At 43.4% G+C, this 22,285-nt stretch overlaps 1 protein-coding gene across 1 annotated transcript in view; it reads left to right on the top strand.

Moving 5' to 3' along the window:
* Positions 1 to 22,285, top strand: part of LOC142657927 (E-selectin-like) — a 141,041-nt gene that overhangs the window by 33,415 nt on the left and 85,341 nt on the right. Inside the window, exons 3-5 of the mRNA XM_075833470.1 lie at positions 5,978 to 6,085; positions 6,996 to 7,181; positions 17,474 to 17,659. Of these exons, the coding sequence (XP_075689585.1) occupies positions 5,978 to 6,085; positions 6,996 to 7,181; positions 17,474 to 17,659 (480 nt within the window). The remainder of the gene's footprint in view (positions 1 to 5,977; positions 6,086 to 6,995; positions 7,182 to 17,473; positions 17,660 to 22,285) is intronic.

Below are 22,285 nucleotides of genomic sequence, written 5' to 3'. Positions count from 1 at the left end.
TAAAATTGATTTGAGAGGTGCAATCTATTATACATGTTTTCTTTTGTATGTGTAACTATTTAGGTACTGGCACTCTTGTTTATTTACTTTTTTGGGGTGCCCACCCTTTCTTTTGCTACACCGCTTCATTCAAATTCCTGAGAAACGGGTTGGTTCAGGGCCCCCTTTATAATGATCAGTGGGGGTCTTAGTGGTGGGGCGTCAAGCAATCAAACATTTATCACCTATCTTGTGAATAGGTGATAAATGTCCTAAATGCGACAACCAATTTAAGGCTTAATCTATGCCATATTTTTGTGCACGTTCAACATATACATCGGGAAAGTCTCCTGACATATACACAACGGTGCCCATAAACTTTAATAACCAAATACTTACCAATAGGCCGTCCTTTTCACATATGTTACATATTTACTAAGTCCCAACCCCTGTTTTCTAACAATTGCAAAGTGATGAAGAAAGGGAACATGGCTTTACAGTTACACTTTTCATTGAAAAATTGACAGTGAGCTACGACAAAAGGAATACAGGTGCACCTGTATTAGTAGCATTGCAATGAGTACTATACTCACCTCCTCCCCTACATTGTATTTCCAGATCCAAGCTACTACGGCTGTGTCTGCCTTATATTTCTATAGTAGCCAATATTCTTTTCTCCTTTAACCCCTAATGCCCCAAGACGTAACAGTACATCATGGATGTGCCCATGTGCAATCATCAACAGAAGCCTTGCTGTGATTGGCAACCGAGCTACTGCTGTAATGGCCATGATCAGAGAAACCTCTGTTCCTGGTTGTTTGACCCTTAGATGTTTGACAAAGTCCCCTAGGTCTGCCATTAGCATCTGCCTATCAAGCGGTAAAAAATTAATAATTCTTACCCAAAAAAAAAAAATTACATTAAAAAAATATTTATAAAAAATTAATAATTTCATCATTAAACATAAATATGATGATTAAAAAATTAAAAGAAACATGCTTGGTCCTTAAAACCCTTTCCCGCGATTGGGCGTAACTGTACGTCCGAAATCAAAGTGATTTCCCGCGTACAGTTACGCCCTGCAGATAAAGCAAGCACAGGAGCTGTGCGCGCTTTATCTTCAGCGGCTGTCAGCTGTTATACACCGCTGACATGCCGCTGCGATGGCTGTTACCGCCGATCGCAGCCATTTAACCCCTTCAATGCAGCTGTCAATGACGTCCGCCGCATTGAAGTGGTTTACAGAGGGAGGGAGCTCCCTCTGTAACCCCCGGGCCCCCCGCGGTGGATTGCAGGTGGTGATTGTTGCTATGGCAACCAGGAAGCCGTTACTAGGCTTCCTGGTTGCCAAGGTACGGTAGCCTATTAGGTCCAATACGCTAACTGTCAAATGAAAAATGACAGTTACGATGCACTACATTACATAAGTAGTGCAGTGCATCGTACCGGGGATCAGAAGACCAGATCTTCAAGTCCCCAGGTCAGTGTAAAAGAAAAAGTAAAAAATTTAAAAAAAAAAGTGAAAGAAAAATAAATAAATACAAGTTAATAAATAATAAATAAATAATAAAAACAACACTTGCCCTGTTTCCCTGATCAACTCCTTTATTATTAAAAAAACATGAAAATATGAAAAAAAACGATACATAATAGGTATCGCCGCGTTCGGAACGGCCTGATCTATTAAAATATCACATTATTTTTACCACACGGTGAACACCGTAAAAATTTTTAATAAAAAACAATGACCGCATTTTATTTTTTGGTCATGTGGTCTCAAAAAAAATGTAAGAAAAAGTGATCAAAAAGTTGCAAGTAACGCAAAATGGTACCAATAGAAACTACAGTTCGCCACGCATAAAACAAGCCCTGCCGCAGCTATATCAACGAAAAAATTAAAAAGTTACGGCTCTCAGAAAATGGCGACACTAAAACATGATTTTTTTAGAAAAGAGTATTTTTATTGTGGGAACGTAGTGAAACGTAAAAAAACGATATAAATTTGGTGTCGCTGTAATCGTATTGCCCCGCAGAATAAAGTTAACATGTTGTTTATACTGCACGGTGAACACTGTCAAAAAAAACAAAAAAGAAACGTGCTGGAATGGCTGTTTTTTGGTTTCCTCATCGCCCAAAAAATGTTATAAATAGTGATAAAAAAAATCGCATGTACCCCAAAATGGAACCAATAAAAATTTTTAGGCGCCCTCACACACGCCCTAACGGAAAAATAACACGTTATGACTCTCAAAACGCAATGGTGCAAAATGATGCTAAATGACGACCCAGACTAATTTTTAGGTCCAGTAGAATTTCACTAAATACCCCACATCGTCATTTGCTGGACCCTGTAGACGCAACAGAGATGAGGAAACTTTAGGGCCTTGTGCGGCTTATAGGGCTAGTGAAGAAGTCAAATATAAGGCAACACTGGAGCGCAGATATTTTGTATAATACCCAATAATCCCGGCCTGTGCATAAAGGATTGGTTCCAAGCGTACCACACCAATCCATGGATTCTTCATTCACCCCATTTATTACATCATCCTATTATGACCTGTTGCACTTCGCCCAGCTTACATATACCCTGATGTACTCCGCCCAGCTTACATATACCCTGATGTACTCCGCACAGCATACATATACCCTGATGTACTCCGCACAGCTTACATACACCCTGATGTACTCCGCCCAGCTTACATATATCCTGATGTACTCCGCCCAGCTTACATATACCCTGATGTACTCCGCACAGCTTACATATACCCTGATGTACTCCGCACAGCTTACATATACCCTGATGTACTCTGCCCAGCTTACATATACCCTGATGTACTCCGCACAGCTTACATATAGCTTGATGTACCCGCACATATTACATATACCCTGATGTACTCCACAGTTTACATATACCCTGATGTACTCCACAGATTACATATATCCTGATGTACTACGCACAGCTTACATATATGCTGATGTACTCTGCGCATATTACATATACCGTGATGTACTCCGCACAGCTTATATATACCCTGATGTACTTCGCCCAGTTTACATATACCCTGATGTACTCCGCCCAGCTTACATATACCCTGATGTACTCCGCCCAGCTTACATATACCCTGATGTACTCCGCCCAGCTCACATATGCCCCCACATTATAAGCTGAAATACCACTAATACACCAAGCAAAATCTGCGCTTCAAAAGCCAAATGGTGGTCCAACTGAGCCTGGCAGTGTGCCCAAATGGCAATTTATGACCACATATGGGGTATTCTGGAGAACCCGCTTAACAATTTATGGCATGTGTGTCTACGGTGGTACAAGCTGGGCACAAAACATTGGGCACTGAAATGGCATATTTGTGGAAAACAGCAATTTTCAATCTGCAACATCTATTCTTTACGAATTTTTGCAAAACACTTGTGCGGTCAAAATGCTCACTACACCCCTAGATCAATTCTTTGAGGGATCTAGTTTCCAAAATGGGGTAATTTTTTGGGGGGTACCACTGTACTGGTACTATAGCTCAATGCAACATGGTGTCAAAAAACGAATCTTATAAAATCTCCACTCCAAATACTAAATGGCGCTCCTTCCCTTTAGAGCCTTGCTGTGTGTCCAAATAGCAGTTTATGACCACGTGTGGGGTATTTCCCTACTCTGAAGAAGTTGCTTTACAAATGTTACAGTGCTTTTTCTCCTTTATTTGTTGAGAAAATGAAACATTTTTAACTAATGCTGCGTCTTATTGGAAAATAACGTAATTTTTCATTTTCACTGCCCATTTCTAATAAAATATATGACACACCTGTGGGGTCAAAATGCTCACTACACCCCTAGATGAATTCCTCAATGGGTGTAGTTTGCCAAATGGAGTCACTTTTGGGGAGTTTCCACTGTACTGCTACCTAAGGGGCTTTGCAAAAGCGACATGGCGCAGAAAAACCAATCCAGCAAAATCTGCTCTCCAAAAGCCAAATGGCGCTCCTTCCCTTCTGAGCCCGGATGTGTGTTCATACAGTACTTTATTACCACATATGGGGTATTTCCGTACTCTGGAGAAGTTGCTTTACAAATGTTACGGTGATTTTTCTCCTTTATTTGATCAGAAAATGAAACATTTTTACCTAAAGCTACGTCTTAGTGGAAAAAAATGATTTTTTTCATGTTTACTGCCCAATTCTAATGAAATCTATGAAACACCTGGGGGGTCAAAATGCTCACTACACCCCTAGATTAATTCCTCTAGGGGTGTAGTTTCCCAAATGGAGTCACTTTTGGGGGGTTTCCACTGTACTGGTACCTTAGGAGCTTTACAAATGCGACATGGTGCCGAGAAATCAAACCAGCAAAATCTGTACTTCAAAAGCTAAATGGCGTGCCTTCCCTTCTGAGTCCTGCCGCTTCCCCAAACAGCCGTTCATGATGTTGGGTATTTCTGTACTCTGGAGAAGTTGCTTTACAAATGTTGGGGTGATTTTCATCATTTATTTGTTGAAAAAAATAAAAATTTTGAGGTAAAGCTACATCTTATTAGAAAATAATGTAATTTTTCATTTTCACTGCCCAATTCTAAATGGAGTCACTTTTGGGGGGTTTTCACTGTACTGGTACCTCAGGGGCTTTACAAATGCGACATGGTGCAGAGAAATGAATCCAGCAAAATCAGCGCTCCAAAAGCTAAATGGCGTGCCTTCCCTTCCGAGTCCTGCCGCTTGCCCAAACAACAGTTTATGACCACATGTTTGGTATTTCCGTACTCTGGAGAAGTTGCTTTACAAATGTTGGGGTGCTTTTCCTCATTTATTTGTTGAAAAAATTAAAAATTTGGAGGTAAAAATACATGGTATTGGAAAATAATGTCATTTTTCATTTTCACTGCCCAATTCTAATGAAATCTATGAAACACCTGTGAGGTCAAAATGCTCACTACACCCCTAGATGAATTCCTCAAGGAGTTTAGTTTCCAAAATGGGGTATTTTTTGGGGTGTTTCCTTTGTTTCGGCACCACAAGACCTCTTCTAACCTGACATGGTGCCTGAAATATAATCTAAGAAAAGGAAGGCCCTAAAAGGCTCTAGGTGCTCCTTTGCTTCTGAGGCCGGTATTTCAGTCCAGTAGCGCACTAGGGCCACATGTGGGATATTTCTAAAAACTGCAGAATCAGGGCAATAAATATTCAGTTGTGCTTCTCCGGTAAAAACCTTCAGTATTACAGGAAAAATTGATTAAAATGGAATTTCTGCCCAAAAAATGAAATTTGTAGATTTCCCCGCTACATTGCTTTAATTCCTGTGAAACGCCTAAAGGGTTAAAAAAAACTTTCTGAATGCTGTTTTGAATACTTTGAGGGGTGAAGTTTTTAAAGTGGGGTGATTTGTGGGGGTTTCTAATATATAAGGCCCTCAAAGCCACTTAACAACTGAACTGTTCCCTAAAAAAATGGGCTTTTGAAATTTTCTTGAAAATGTGAGAAATTGCTGCTAAACTTATAAGCCTTGTAATGTCCTAGAAAAATAAAAGGATGTTCAAAAAATGATGCCAATCTAAAGTAGACATATTGGAAAAGTTAGCTAGTAACTATTTTGTGTGGTATTACTATCTGTCTTACAAGCAGATACATTTGAATTTAGAAAATGCTAATTTTTTGCAAATTTTCTCTAAATTTTGGTGTTTTTCACACAAAAATATTGAATATATCAACCAAATTTTTTCACTAACTTAAAGTGCAATATGTCACGAGAAAACAATCTCAGAATCGCTTGGATAGGTAAAAGCATTCCCGAGTTATTACCACATAAAGTAACACACGTCAGATTTAAAAAATGAGGCTCTGTCATTTGGTCCAAAAGTGGCTCAGTCCTGAAGGGGTTAAGGAATTATTATGTTTTTATGTTAGAAATTGTATGAAGTCAAATAGATGTAGTAACTGTTTTATGTTTAATCGTAGCTATTTCAAGTATTTGCCTCTCTGTTTTTGTTTTGTTTTTTAGCTTCATGTAACCAGTCGTCATGCAGTGATCATGGAGAATGCATTGAGACAATTAACAATTACACATGTGATTGTTCTCCAGGATTTTACGGACCCCAGTGTGAATATGGTAAAGTTTATTTTTATCATCACTGATTCTGTTTTAGGTTATGTTTATATTTCCATCATATATTCCGTTCATAACTGTGGCTGATAGACCCCATTGACTTGCAGCATACTGAGCTATTCTTGCCATAAAATGTCACTGAATTTTTGACCAAACTCACAGATGGCAGTGTGAACATAGCTTTATCTTAAAGTTGTATCAAAATTAAATATGGTCTATTTTAGTGGTTTGTTTTCCTGTATTGGAAGCAATAACACTAGTGTGAGCAGAGCCTTACAGAACTTTGATAGACCAATTACAACTCAATGAGGGGAAAAAGTCAGATCATGCCTGAACAGTTTATATCCATCTTTATCAGTTCCATCCTAAATAGATTTTTATTTTCATTCACTTCGTTGGGTGATGAAAATGTATACAAACTGATCAGTTTGGGGTAGATTTTTAATTAGTTTAATAGGCTTAGACTCTATTCACACATGCTACAAGCCTACATCGGTGGTTCTATCAAGGTCTTCGTCACTTTTGCCAGTAAGAATGGGGAGGCAGGCAGCATTATTCTTATTGTCAAAAATACAGAAACCTGGACTGAATGCTGTCAGAATCCAATTTCAAGTCAGTGGGCGACAAATGGTACAATGGATCTGTCAAAGCATTATAGCTTCCATTGAATAGAAGCCTTGATGCCATTGTGAACAGAGTTTATATATAAACTGGAAAATTACGTTCAGCATATGCTTTTCAGATTGCATACAAAATGTGAAATTTGAGTTGGCGACAGAGGGGAAACCCTCTTGACGGAGTTGGACAGAGGGAACTAGATACACCGGATCTTGTAAATGTTTCAAATATCTAATACACTGAGAACTATAATATATATCTACTGTAATTTAAATTTGTTTCATCTTTTTTGTAGTTGTACAGTGCCTACATTTATCAGCTCAATCTCAGGGGTACATGAATTGTTCTCATCCATGGGGAAACTTTAGCTTTCAATCTTCCTGCCACTATGGATGTTTTGATGGATTTGACCTTAATGGTACAGATAATAGCCAATGTCTCCCTTCTGGGATGTGGCGCAGTGCGGAACCATATTGTACAGGTATGAAATATCATATCAAATCATTGTTTGAGGAAAAATGTTATATCAGTTTTCTTTAAACTTTTTCCTGTAGGGGTTTTTTTATATTTTGAACCTCTAGTAGCTGGGCCCATTTTTACAATTCTGTCAGGTACAAAACAAAATCTGGATTACAGAATAAAAAAAATCGTATTATACTCCCATGCCCATTAATTTTCAGAAAGTAGAAACCACATTCTCAAAACGCCACACATTACACTCACCAACACCTTCATGAAATGATGTAGCAATAAGTTACATTCTGTAAGTGATGCACAAAAATAAGTAGCCTACCCTCAAAATCTGATACATGTCGATGGGGTTTTGAAAGCACTATTCACAAGTATTGTATTGTACTTTGCGGAATCCTACCCCCCCCTCCTCCGAAAAACAGCAACAATTCTGCTATGTTTATTTCTGCACAAATCTTAACAAAATTACCAAATTTGAGAAAACCAAAACTTTGACAAAACAGGGTTAACCCCTTCCCACTACAGACACTTTTGACCTTCCTGACAGACCCTTATTTTTCAAATCTGACGTGTCAAATTATGAGGTAATAACTTTGGAATGGTTTGACCTATCCAAGCGATTCTGAGATTGTTTTCTCGTAACACATTGTACTTTAAGTGGTAAAATTTGGTCGATACATTCAGTATTTAATTGGGAAAAACGCCAAAATTTTGCGAAAAATTTAAAAAATATGCACTTTTCTAAATTTAAATGTTTCTGCTAGTAAGGCAGATAGTAATACCACACAAAACAGTTGCTAATGAACATTTCCCATATGTCTACTTTAGATTGGCATTGTTTCTTTGAACATCCTTTACTTTTTTAGGACGTTACAAGGCTTAGAACTTTATCATAAATTCATATTCATATATTTTTTAGCAGAAATTCATATTTAGAAAAAAAAAATCTGTAACACAGAAGGTTTTACCAGAGAAATGCAACTCAATATTTATTGCACAGATTCTGCAGTTTTTAGAAATATCCCACATGTGGCCCTAGTGTCCTAATAGACTGGAGCACAGGCCTCAGAAGCAAAGGAGCACCTAGAGGATTTTGGGGGCTTTTTTTATTAGAATATATTTAAGGCACCACATCAGGTTTGAAGAGGGCTTGTGATGCCAAAACAAAGCAAACACCCCAAAAAAAGAACCATTTTGGAGACTACATCCACAAGGAATTAATCTAGGGGTGTAATGAGCATTTTGACCCAATTTTTTCCAATAAGATTTAGTTTTAACTAAAAAAAAACAACGTCCAGAAGGAATAAAGAAGAAAAAGGCCCCTAACGTTTGTAAAGCAATTTCTCTGGAGTACGGAAATACCACAAATGTGGTCATAAACTGCTGTTTGGACACACGGCAGAGCTCAGAAGGCAGGGAGCGCCATTTGGCTTTTGGAGTACAGATTTTCTGGATTGGTTTCTTGACACCATGTTGCAAAGCCCTTAAGGTACCAGTACAATGGGAACTACCCAAAAATGACTTCATTTGGGATACTACAAACCTTGAGGAATTAATCTAGGGGTGTAGTGAGCATTTTGACCCCACATGTGTTTTATAGATTTTATTTGAATTGGGCAGTGAAAATAAAAAAATAAATGTATTCAATAAGACGTAGCTTTAGCTCAAAATGTTTAATTTTCTCAACAAATCAAGGGAATAAATACCCCAACATTTGTAAAGCAACTTCTCTGGAGTACGGAAATACCCCATATGTGGTCATAAACTGCTGTTTGAGCACACGGCAAGGCTCAGAAGAGAAGGAGCACTATTTGGCTTTTGGAGCACAGATTTTGCTGGATTGGATTCTTGGCAACATGTCATGTTTGCAAAGCCCCTGTGGGACCAAAACAGTGGAAACTACCCAGAAGTGACTCCATTTGGGATACTACACCCCTTCGGGAATTCACCTGGGGGTGTAGTGATCATGTTAACTCCACAGGTATTTTCCCAGAAATGAGTCTGCACTCGATGTTGCGGAGAGAAAATTGGAACTTTTCCATATATATGCCAATATGTGATGCCCAGCTTGTGCCACCTGTAAAGGATCTGCCAGGCACAGCTTCGGGGTTAACTCCCAAAATTAATCAGTCAGCACCTGAATCTACATCCCTGAGACTGACTCCAGCTTCCACCACTCAGGCTGGCAGGCTTAGGAGTGGGAGAGTCTATCGCAACCTGGCCAGACTCAGCTAGCTCCCGCCCTCGGTCTATTTAAGTCTGCCCTTCCTGTCCCTCGGTGCTTGTGATTCTTTTTGTGTGGTTTCCTGGCCCAGCTACAGCTCCTTCTATTTTGATCCTGCTCCATACAGACCCTGGCTTACTGACTACTCTTCTGCTCTTCGTTTGGTACCTCGCACACTCCTGGCTTGACTCGGCTCGTTCACCACTCTGGTTGCTCACGGTTTTGCCGTGGGCAACTGCCCCTTTCCCTTGCTTGTATTCCCTTGTATGTTTGTCGTGCACTTACTGAGCGCAGGGACCGCCGCCCAGTTGCACCCCGTCGCCTAGGGCGGGTCGTTGCAAGTAGGCAGGGACAGAGTGGCGGGTAGACTAATGCTCACTTGTCTGTTTCCCTACCCCCCGTCATTACATAATCACAAGCCCATACCTAGTCTACCCTGGTCCCTGACACCACTATGGACCCCCGTGAGACCCTGGCTCAGCAAATGCAGGGTCTCTCCCTACAGGTCCAGGCCCTGGCTCAGAGGGTCAACCAGCCTGATGCTACCTTGGTAGTTCCCCTCACCTCACCTCTTGAACCCCACCTCAAGTTGCCCGACTGGTTCTCAGGGGACCGGAGGGCTTTTCTCTCCTTTCGGGAGAGTTGTAGGCTTTACTTTAGTTTAAAGCCCCATTCCTGAGAGCCTGAAAGCCCCGTTCTGAGAGCCAGCGGGTGGGTATAATTATGTCCCGGCTCCAGGAAGAGCCCCAAGAGTGGGCCTTCTCCTTAGCTCCTGACGCCCCTGAACTTTCCTCCATTGATTGTTTCTTTTCTGCTCTCTGACTTATTTATGACGAGACTGACAGGACTGCCTTTGCCGAGAGTCAGCTGGTGACCTTACGTCAGGGTAAGAGACCTGTTGAGGAGTATTGTTCTGACTTTAGGAAGTGGTGCGTAGCTTCTCGGTGGAATGACCCTGCCTTAAGGTGCCAGTTTAGGTTGGGTCTGTCGAATGCCCTGAAAGACCTGCTAGTTAGCTATCCCTCTTCTGACTCCCTAGATTAGGTTATGGCTTTAGCGGTACGACTTGACCGACGTCTCAGGGAACAACAACGTGAACGTTTATGTGTTTTCTCCTCCGACTCCCCCATGATGCCTCCCGAAGTTCCGTTGCTTCGTTCCTCCCCAAAAGACTCAGAGATACCTATTCAACTCGGGGCCTCCGTGTCCCCCCAACAACGTAGAGAATTCTGCAGGAAGAATGGTCTCTGCTTCTACTGTGGGGATGACAAGCATCAAGTGAACAACTCTCCTAAGCGTAAGAATGCAGCCAGAGAACTTCCGCGCCTAAGTGATCATCGGGGAGGTCACTTGGGCGCACAGGTATTTCCCGTAAATAGGAAACGTACTAAGATCTTGCTTCCCTTTCAGGTATCTTTTGGTGGTAGGTCTGCTACCGGCAGTGCCTTCGTGGATTCAGGGTCCTCTACTAATATCATGTCTGTGGAATTTGCTATGTCTCTTGCTATGCCTCTTATTGATTTGCCTAAACCTGTCCCGGTAGTGGGTATCGACTCCACTCCTCTTGCTAATGGTTATTTTACACAGCATACCCCTGTTTTTGAACTCCTTGTTGGCTCCATGCATTTGGAGCAGTGCTCTGTGCTGTTGATGCAGGGATTATCGTACGATTTGGTTCTAGGCCTTCCCTGGTTGCAGTTGCATAATCCCACGTTTGACTGGAATACTGGGGAGCTAACCAAATGGGGTAATGAATGTTTTACGTCATGTTTTTCTGTTAATTCTATTTCTCCCCCTGAGGAGGCGAACACGCTACCCGAGTTTGTTCAGGACTAAGCTGATGTTTTCTCTAAGGAGGCCTCCGAAGTGTTACCTCCTCATAGAGAATACGATTGCGCTATCGAATTGGTACCAGGAGCTAAGCTACCTAAGGGTAGGATATTTAATCTTTCTTGTCCCGAACGTGAAGCCATGAGAGAGTATATCCAGGAATGCCTGGCCAAGGGTTACATTCGTCCCTCTACTTCTCCGGTAGGTGCTGGCTTCTTCTTCGTAGGGAAGAAGGATGGTGGTCTTAGGCCATGCATTGACTACCGTAGCCTGAATAAGGTCACGGTAAGGAACCAGTATCCCCTTCCTTTGATTCCTGATCTCTTCAATCAGGTTCAGGGGGCCCAATGGTTCTCTAAGTTGGATCTACGGGGGGTGTATAACCTTATCCGCATCAAAGAGGGGGATGAGTGGAAGACTGCGTTTAACACGCCCGAAGGCCATTTCGAATACCTCGTCATGCCCTTTGGGTTGTGTAATGCCCCTGCGGTCTTCCAGAATTTCATAAATGAGATTTTGAGAAATTACCTGGGGATATTTCTTGTAGTGTACCTTGATGACATACTGGTGTTTTCCAAGGACTGGTCCTCCCACATTGAGCATGTCAGGAAGGTGCTCCAGGTCCTTCGGGAAAACAAACTGTTTGCCAAAACCGAAAAATGTGTGTTTGGGGTATAGGAAATACCATTTTTGGGTCAAATCCTCACTCCTCATGAATTCCGCATGGACCCCGCCAAGGTTCAGGCTGTGGCGGAATGGGTCCAACCTGCCTCCCTGAAGGCGTTACAGTGTTTTTTGGGGTTCGCTAATTATTACAGGAGATTTATTGCTAACTTCTCGGTCATCGCTAAGCCTCTTACGGACCTCACTTGCAAAGGAGCTGATCTCCTCCACTGGCCCCCTGAGGCTGTCCAGGCTTTTGAGGTCCTTAAGAGGTGCTTTATCTCGGCCCCGGTGCTGGTTCAGCCCAACCAAATGGAGCCATTTATCGTGGAAGTTGACGCATCTGAGGTGGGAGTGGGGGCTGTCTTGTCCCAGGGTACCAGGTCCCTCACCCATCTCCGCCCCTGTGCCTACTTCTCCAGGAAGTTTTCGCCAACTGAGAGTAACTATGATATTGGCAACCGCGAACTCTTAGCCATTAAATGGGCATTTGAAGAGTGGCGCCACTTCCTGGAGGGGGCTAGGCACCAGGTAACGGTCCTTACCGACCACAAGAATCTGGTTTTCCTAGAATCTGCCCGGAGGCTAAACCCGAGACAAGCTAGTTGGGCGTTATTTTTTACCAGATTCAACTTTGTGGTTACCTATAGGGCTGGGTCTAAAAATGTTAAGGCCTCATGCACACGACCGTAAAAACTCCCGTTATTACGGGTCGTAATCACGACCCGTAATAACGGGCTCATAGACTTCTATTGGCGACGGGTGCCTTCCCGTTTTCTCACGGGAAGGTGCCCGTGCCGTTGAAAAAGATAGAACATGTCCTATTTCAGGCCGTAATAACGGCACGGACAGTCCATAGAAGTCTATGGAGCTCTCGTAATGACGGGTGGCTACATGTGTGCACCCGTCATTACGGCAGCGTTGCTAAGCGACGTCAGTAAATAGTCACTGTCCAGGGAGCTGAAAGAGTTAACTGATCGGCAGTAACTGTTTCTGCACCCTGGACAGTGACTACCGATCAGTATAAACCTGTAAAAAATAAAAATAAAAGACGTTCATACTTACCGACAACTTCCTGCTTCCTCCAGTCCGGTCTCCCGGCCGTTGCCTTGGTGACGCGTCCCTCTCGACATCCGGCCCGACGTCCTGGATGACGTTTCAGGCCATGTGACCGCTGCAGCCAATCACAGGTCAATCACAGGCTGCAGCGGTCACATGGACTGCCGCGTCATCCAGGGATGTCGGGCTGGATGTGAAGAGAGGGACGCGTCACCAAGACAACGGCCGGGTAAGTATGAATTTCTTTAACTTTTATTACAGAAAGGGCTGTCCCTTCTCTCTATCCTGCACTGATAGAGAGAAGGGGCTGCCGATTAGTGCAGCGCTATTTTGCCGCCAAAAACGTGCCCGTAAATACGGGTGACACCGGACCCATATTTACGGGCACGGGTTCGTAAATACTGGTGCAAAACGGGTGGAATACGTGTGACACCGGACCCGTATTTACGCCAGTATTTACGGGTGGGAAAAAATACGGTCGTGTGCATGAGGCCTTAGGCTGATGCACTGTCGCGTAGCTTCATGGCCAGCCCTCCTTCGGAGGAAGATTCTGCTTGTATTTTGCCTCCAGGTATAATCATTTCCACTATTGATTCTGATTTAGTCTCTGAAATTGCTCCCGGGAGCCTTCCTGAGAACAAGCTGTTTGTTCCCCTGCAATTCCGGCTAAGGGTACTTAGGCAAAATCATGACTCTGCACTATCTGGCCATCCTGGCATCCTGGGTACCAAGCACCTCATTGCCAGAAACTATTGGTGGCCTGGGTTGCCTAAAGACGTTAAGGCCTACGTCGCCGCTTGTGAAGTTTGTGCTAGGTCCAAGACTCCCAGGTCCCGACCAGAGGGCTTACTATGTTCTTTGCCCATTCCCCAGAGACCTTGGACCCACATCTCCATGGATTTTATCACCGATTTGCCTCCATCTCAAGGCAAGTCGGTGGTGTGGGTTGTAGTAGACCGCTTCAGTAAGATGTGCCACTTTGTGCCCCTCAAAAAACTACCCAATGCTAAGACGTTAGCTACCTTGTTTGTCAAACACATCCTGCGTGGGGTCCCTCTCAATATTGTTTCTGATAGAGGGGTACAATTTGTTTCGTTGTTTTGGAGAGCCTTCTGTAAAAAGTTGGAGATTGATCTGTCCTTCTCCTCTGCCTTCCATCCTGAAACTAATGGCCAAACTGAGAGGACTAATCAGTCTCTAGAACAATATTGAAGGTGTTTTATCTCTGACTGTCAATATGATTGAGTCTCATTCATTCCCCTCGCCGAATTTTCCCTTAATAACCGGGTCAGTAACTCATCAGGGGTCTCCCCCTTTTTCTGTAATTTTAGGTTTAATCTACGGTTCTCTTCCGTTTCACCTGGTAGTTCCAACAATCCCGAGGTAGAGGTCGTTCATCGAGAACTGTGCACAGTCTGGGCTCAGGTTCAGAAGAACCTAGAGGCGTCCCAGAGCATACAAAAAACTCAGGCAGATAGAAAACGTTCTGCTAACCCCTTGTTTATGGTCGGGGATCTGGTGTGGCTATCGTCTAAAAATTTGCGCCTTAAGGTCCCGTCCAAGAAGTTTGCTCCCCGGTTTATAGGGCCGTACAAGGTCATTGAAGTCCTCAATCCTGTCTCCTTCCGACTGGAGTTGCCCCCATCTTTTCGAGTACACGACGTGTTCCATGCCTCCCTCCTTAAACGCTGCTCCCCGTCCTTAACTCCCTCGAGGAAACCTCCGGTCCCTATTCTCACCCCTGAGGGGGCAGAATTCGAGGTGGCCAAGATTGTGGACAGCAAGATGGTCCAAGGCTCCCTCCAGTACCTGGTCCATTGGAGAGGATACGGGCCTGAGGAGAGGACTTGGGTACCCGCTCGGGATGTTCACGCTGGGATATTGGTCAGGAGGTTTCACCTTCGTTTCCCCAGTAAACCAGGTCCACTTAGAAAGGGTCCGGTGGCCCCTCATAAAAGGGGGGGGTACTGTAAAGGATCTGCCAGGCACAGCTTCGGGGTTAACGCCCATAGATAATCAGTCTGCACCTGCTTCTATGTCTGTGAGACTGACTCCATCTTCCACCACTCAGGGTGGCAGGCTTAGGAGTGGGAGAACCTATCACAGCCTGGCCAGACGGAGCTAGCTCCCGCCCTCTGTCTATTTATACCTGCCTTTCCTGTTCCTCCTTTGCTTGTGATTCTTCTCGTTTGGTTTCCTGGCCCTGCTGCAGCTTCTTGTACCATTGTCTTTGCTTCATATTGACCCCGGCTTGCGGACTACTCTCCTGCTCTGCGTTTGGTACCTCGTACACTCCTGGTTTGACTCGGCTTGTTTACTACTCTTCTGCTCTGTGTTTGGCACCTCGTACTCTCCTGGTTTGACTCGGCTTGTTCACTTCTCTTGTTGCTCACGGTGTTGCCGTGGGCAACTGCCCCTTTCTCCCCCTAGCTCTGTGTACACTTGTCTGTTTGTCTGTCGTGCACTTATTGAGCGTAGGGACCGTCGCCCAGTTGTACCCCGTCGCCTAGGGCGGGTCGTTGAAAGTAGGCAGGGACTGAGTGGTGGGTAGATTAGGGCTCACTTGTCTGTCTCCCCACCCCCGTCATTACAACATGGCACTATCTATGTAGTCGTTCACTGACAGCAAGCTGATTAGGGTGCTACTGATCTGGTGTCCACCATTTGTCTTATGGATACGGCAAATTGCGGGAAGCACTGGCTTTCCATGACGTATCCATATGACAAATGTCGGGAAGAGTGTAAGTCTTGTGTTCTTTGGCCCACCAGTGGAAAATATATATTTACATGTACTAACTATTTATGCAAAAAGTTCTAATGATATGTTCCAAGGTACATACTCTAGGTGAAGAAACAACATTAATATAAAAGACTAGATACATCCAGGCACAAATAAATGCTGTTTTGAATACTTTGAGGGTGCAGTTTTTGTAAATTGTATTGTATTATGGTGTTTTAAGCGACATTAGAATTGGTTTTTATTAAAAAATATTTGTACTTTTTCAGATACAGCTTATATGTATCCAGGATAGATAAAAGCTGTATCGTGCACTCAGGGTCGAGTCTGTCCGGTCTGCGGGACTGATATCTCCGGTGACAGTGGGTTCTGCTTGTCTCTGACTCGCAGGATCCACCTGTTATTGATCACATCTAAGTTTGAGCGCAAGAAAGAGCTCATATGCATCCAGGATACATAGAAGATATATCTGAAAAAGTTACAGCTACAAAGTTGCTTAAAACACCATACTACATTATTTTATTTTAAAAAAAAATTGTGTTCAAAGGTTTACATAGCTTTTAAGGTTTTGAAGTGGCCTAGTCGAAGTCCTGACTTGAAAACTATTAAGATGGTGTGTCAGGATCTAAACACATCACACTTGAATTCTACAAAGTGTGTTCCAAAACTCATCCTCAACAATGTGGAAGACTGATCTTCAGTTATTGGAAGCATTCGGTTGCAGTTGTTGATAATAAAAGATGCACAACCAATTATTAGGTTTTGGGGAGAAACTACTTTTTCACATGGGTGATATAGCTGTTGAATAGCTTTTTTTCATTAAATAATTGAAATTAATATTTAAAAATGACGTTTGTGTTTGCTCAGGCCTTGCTTTATATTCAATTTTGTTTGAAGAACTGAAACATTTAAGCCCAGAGTTAGAAGGGATTTAGATCAATAAATTACAGGTTGTACTAAATCTTTTCCCAGAAAGCTATATTTCAATCGGCTAAGCTTCTCCTGCTCTATAACATGTTGCTTGCAGCTCAGACTACATATTTGACATGACCGGTTCCTTTTAAATCTGACAAATATGCAAAAATAAAAAAAGGAAGATCCATATCAGTGTTCCTGTGCATAGCTCAGAAAGATGAAAAAAATAAAAGGGCTCCAATCAAACAGCATGTGGCACTACAGCCCAATGGACAGAAAGCATTCCTGAATGTGGTGGTACATTCTCAAAAGTCCATATCTGTATTCCTGTGCATATGTAAAAAACAGAAATACTTGGTTCACATAGTATGTTGATATTTACCGTAAGAAATAAAATTCTCTTGAAACGGTTCTGTCCTTCTAAATTAAAGCTCAATAGGCTGTAATAGAGTCTTCACATTGAAGACACTTATGGCACATCGAATATGCCATAAATGTCTGATCAGCGGAGGCCCTATTGTGTTCTATTCTATTGTTTCCGCGATTCTCATTAACTATAAAGAATACGTGACCATGGGTGTGTGGCCACTTTTCAGTGGATCACCTGTCCATGGGATTGGTGAGGGTCTCACCAGTCGGATCTCTACCAATCAGTGAGCTTTGGGGTAACCATGGTAACATCAACAGACTTACTTTTCTAGACAAGGACATCCTGTCATGTGACCTCCACTATCATGAATGTGGATGTCCATGCAAAGTTTGAGTATTCACGCTTACTTGATAACCAGAAAGGATATTTTACGTTATTGTAGCAGTTAGTAGATTGTAACTTATCTACATCATATCAGCGCATAATTATTTCTATCCTATCTAGCTGTTACATGTGAGGCGCTCGGGTCTCCACAGCAAGGATCATTTACATGTAATCATCTATGGGCTGAGAACAGCTTTGGATCCACTTGTGAATTCACTTGCTCAGAAGGATGGAAGTTAAAGGGCTCCAATGTAACAACTTGTGGATCTACAGGCCAATGGACAGAAGACATTCCCGAATGTGAAGGTAGGATTGCAAAGAAGTAGGAACAAACTTCATTAAACACATAGCAGTGTTCAGACCAGATTTTTTTAGAAGACAAGTTAATAAATACAATCTAAATAAATATATATATATATATATATATATATATATATATATATATATATATATATATATGTATATATATATATGATGTGATACATATAAATATCAAATTAAATAGTTCTGCTCCAAAAGCATGATACTGACAATCACTGTTCATTTACAATTTTAAAAGATATAAGTACGAAAGAATTAGGGATCCCATACACGATGTGGCTGAGCCGGGGGAATTTCTATGCCGTCAAGAACCATGTGGTTCACCTGTACTTGCCGTAAAACCACTGCAATTTGCAAAAAAACACATTCACAGCCACGCAGCAATTTCCGGGTTTAGCAACGGCAGGTACGGGCACCCTTACAGCAACATCTGATAAGATCATTGCTAATTATCAATGATATCCCTTTAAGTTTCCTTTTAAAGGAGATTGATCAGCATTCTGTGTTCTGAAGCTCAAGCACAATTAAATTGTATAAGCAAACAGTGTGTAGAACAAGAGCAAGTTCACCTCTAAAGAAAAAAAAATTAAAGGGGTGACAACATTAGGAAAATTATTAGGAGTGCATTCTAGACAGGTCATTCTGCATCCTCCATTGTAACACTCTGCGCCTGCGCTAGTTTCCTGGATACAGTGTGTTACAAAAGAGGATGCAAAGTGATGTGTCTAGTGACATTCTCATCCATCATCGGCCATACTATGGGTGGGAGCCGCAGGCGGCATGAAGATACAGCTGTAATAATCAGCAAAACGGCACTGAACTGCATATAAAGACATACTACTAATTTTACTACAATAGTGTTTAGAATGTACTCTTAATAATTCTCCTAAAGGCATATTGCCAGAATTGACAATTATCACATATTCACAGGATAGGTGATATTTGTCTGATCAGTGGGGGCCCCACAGCTGGCACGCCAACGGATCGCGACAATGGGGGTCCTGAACACTGGCTGTTTCCGTAACTTCTACAGTCTTTAAATGAAGCGGCAGCACGAATGCTCGATCACTGCTTTATTCAATGTCCTTTTCACGGCAGTCGAGCAGTTAGGAAGAACAGGCAGTTTGGGACCCCTGTTCTGGTGATTGGTGAGGGTCTCAGCAGTGGGGGACCCAGTGTTCAGACAATTATTACATATCCTGTGGATAGGTGATCATTATTGATTATGGGAATACCTCTAAAGTTTTGGAGTGGCCCAGTCAAGATCCTGACCTAAAAACCATTGAGGTGGTGTGTCAATACCTAAATGATCACATCACACTTGAATTCTACATACAGTGACCCAAAATCAATCCGCAACAATGTGAAAGACTGATCTTCAGTTATTGAAAGCATTTGGTTGCAGTTGTTGATATTAAAGGTGCTCAATAAATTATTAGGTTTTGGGGAGAAATTACTTTTTCACATGGGTGATGTAACGTATTTATCTGACTATAAGACGCACCTGACTATAAGATGCATCCAGATTTTAGACAACAGAAAAAAGAAAAAAATGGTATTTTGCTACTTTTACAAAGAAAAAGCTATTTGTTAAAAAAAAAAATATTTTTGTTTCACCACATTCTGAGAGCCATAAATTTTATATTTTTTCATCGATTGAGCGGTGTGAGGGCTTATTTTATAGCGGGGCGAGCTATAGTTTTTATTGGCTCCATTTTCTGGTACATATGATTTCTTTAATCACTTTTTGTCACTAAGGTGACAAAAAAACAACGATTCTGGGGTTTGAATTTTTGTTTTTACGCCGTTCACAGTGCGAGTCAAATAAGGCTATATTGTAATAGTTAGACATTTTACGGACGCAGTCATACCAATTCTCTTTATTTTTTTTATTTTTTACATTGTGCTTGGGGAAAAATGGAAAAAGGTGTTTTTTGAATGTTTAATATTTTTTTACACTCCTGAAAATGGATCTAACTTTTTTTTTTTTACACATTTTATTAGTTCCCCTAGGGGACTTGAACCAGCGACCGTTAGATTGCTGGTACAATACACTACAATACATGGATTAGTTAAGGAAACAGAGTAACTCGCTGAGCTACGCTGTTTCCGTAACTCCCATAGCAGTGAATGGCAGTTACAGAATCAGCGTAGCATGCGCGCTACACTGTTTCCGTAACTACTATTCAGTTCTATGGGAGTTTCGGAAACAGCGTAGCTCAGTGAGTTACATTGTTACCGTAACTGGACCATCTACGTTTTCGTATCTACCGAGCTCCGGACACAGCCTAGCTCGCAGTGCTACGCTGTTTCCGTTACTCCTGGCCACATAACCAGGAAGTGGCCGGGAGACAACGGAGCTGAGTAAGATAGAACGGGGTTTAGGGGACCCGTTCTAGAGATAGGTGTGGGACCCGCATCTATCTGACATATCCTGTGGATATGTCATAAATGTCCTTCATGGGAAAACCCCTATAAATACCGCGGTCGCTATTGACCGCGGCATTTAATGTTTTAAACAGCCAGGAACAGCGCGTTCGCTGTTCCTGGCCGTTAGAGCGGCCTGTCAACTGTAAAACACAGCTGACACCCGCTCCACTCCAAACATCATCCCCTCCCCGCTCCATGAAGTGCCGGCACAGCATGGGTTGGGAAGGGGTTAAGTAAGGAAGCCACAGCCGGGTCCCTTGACTGCCGACTATAAGACTCAGGGACTTTTTAACAGGATTTATTCCTGCTAAAAACTGTGTCTTATAGTCCGGAAAATACGTTAGGTGTTAAATAACTTTTTGTCACAAAGGGTCGGTGGACCCACTGGGCCGTACCACCTTGGCGGTAAGGCAGCTGGCCAACATGGAGCAGGTGAGGGTCTACAGTTCTATAGGTACCTGTGGCAGCTCAGACAGCAGCAGGGCAGGCTCGGCTGGGACTAGGCAGCAGGCGGACGTCAGGCGAGGTGAAGCAGGTCAGATGTGGATGCAGCACGGCACGACTTTGGCACAGCACAGTGCTAGACCAGGAAGGTTTGGATTACTAGGAACAGGAACTGGAAACAGGTATAGGCACAGGGACTGGAACAGGGACTGGAACAGGAAACACACTAGGAGGCCATCACATAGACAAACTAGGGAACACAGCAATGCTCAGGCATAGAACTAGGGGGCTGGACCCCTCTTATAGTCCAGGGTACTCACGGGTCAAAGTTCATCAACGAGGTCCGTGCGCGCATGCTCGTGCCCGCTCTTAAAGGGGATCCGGCTGAGGTGAGTGGACGTGAGCCCTGGCGTCTCCTGAGGAAGAGGCTGGGGCCAGCGCTTGCCGACTCGTGGCTGCGGCTGTCATGGGCAGGTTGGAACTGACAGCCCGCAGCCACGGACATTACAGTATCCCCCCTCTTATGCCCCCTCTTCTTGGGACCAGAGCGAGAGAGAAACTTCTTTAGAAGAGTAGGGGCATTGAGGTTCTCCTCTGGCTCCCAGGACCTCTATTCAGGGCCAAACCCCCTCCAATCCACCAAATAAAAAGTCTTTCCTCTCTCTATCTTGATGTCCAAGATCTCCTTGACCTCAAAGATGTCTGAAGGGCTGCTGGAGGCAACCGCAGGGCTGGGAGTCTTGGAATAGCGGTTCGGGATCACTGGTTTCAGGAGGGAGACATGAAAGGAGTCGGGAATCCTGAGGGTAGGAGGCAGCCGAAGCTTGTAGGCGACAGGGTTGATCTGCTGCAGGACCTCGAATGGTCCGAGGAACCTGGGGGCAAATTTACATGACGGCACCCTCAGTCAGATATTCCTGGACGACAGCCAGACCTTAGTGACAGGAAGAAACTGAGGAGGCTTTCTTCTCTTTGTGTCAGCCTTCCGTTTCATGCGGTCCACTGCCATTAGGATGGAGGATCGAGTCTGCTGCCAGATCTGCAAATAGTCTCTAAACGTGGAGTCAGCTGCAGGTACCTCGGATGTATCAGGCACCGGGAGAGGAATTTGTGGGTGCTGGCCGTAGACAATGCAGAACGGTGTATTCCTAGTAGACTCGCTGGTGTGATTATTGTAGGAGAACTCCGCCCAAGGGAGCAGCTGCACCCAGTCATCATGCTACTTGGAGATGAAGTGGTGTAGATAGTTCTCCAAAATCTGCTTGATCCTCTCAACCTGACCAATAGAATGAGGATGGTAGGCAGAGGAAAAGTCCAACTTCACGCCAAGAAGTCCGCAGAGGGCTCTCCAGAACCTCGAGGTTAACTGAACCCCCCGATCAGACACAATATGCTGTGGCAAGCCATGCAGGCGGAAGATGTGTTGGATAAATAACTTGGCCAACTGAGGAGCAGAAGGAAGACCCGTCAGAGTAATGAAGTGGGCCATCTTCGAGAATCGGTCCACCACCAACAAGATAGCACTGCATCCAGCAGAGAGAGGCAGGTCCGTGATAAAGTCTATAGCTATATGCTGCCAGGGAGCATTGGGCACAGGTAATGGCTGGAGCAGACCAGCAGGTCTGTAGTGGGTGGCCTTGTTGGCTGCACATACAGCACAGGAAGAAACGAAGTCCACAATATCCTTGGGCATTGTGGGTCGCCAGAAATGGCGAGCAATCAAATCCCGGTTCTTAC

This window comes from Rhinoderma darwinii, chromosome 7, assembly GCF_050947455.1.
Source record: "Rhinoderma darwinii isolate aRhiDar2 chromosome 7, aRhiDar2.hap1, whole genome shotgun sequence".
NCBI classification, from domain to species: domain Eukaryota; kingdom Metazoa; phylum Chordata; class Amphibia; order Anura; family Rhinodermatidae; genus Rhinoderma; species Rhinoderma darwinii.
Note: the sequence above shows the minus strand (reverse complement) of the source record. Positions and strands in the feature narration are given on the sequence as shown.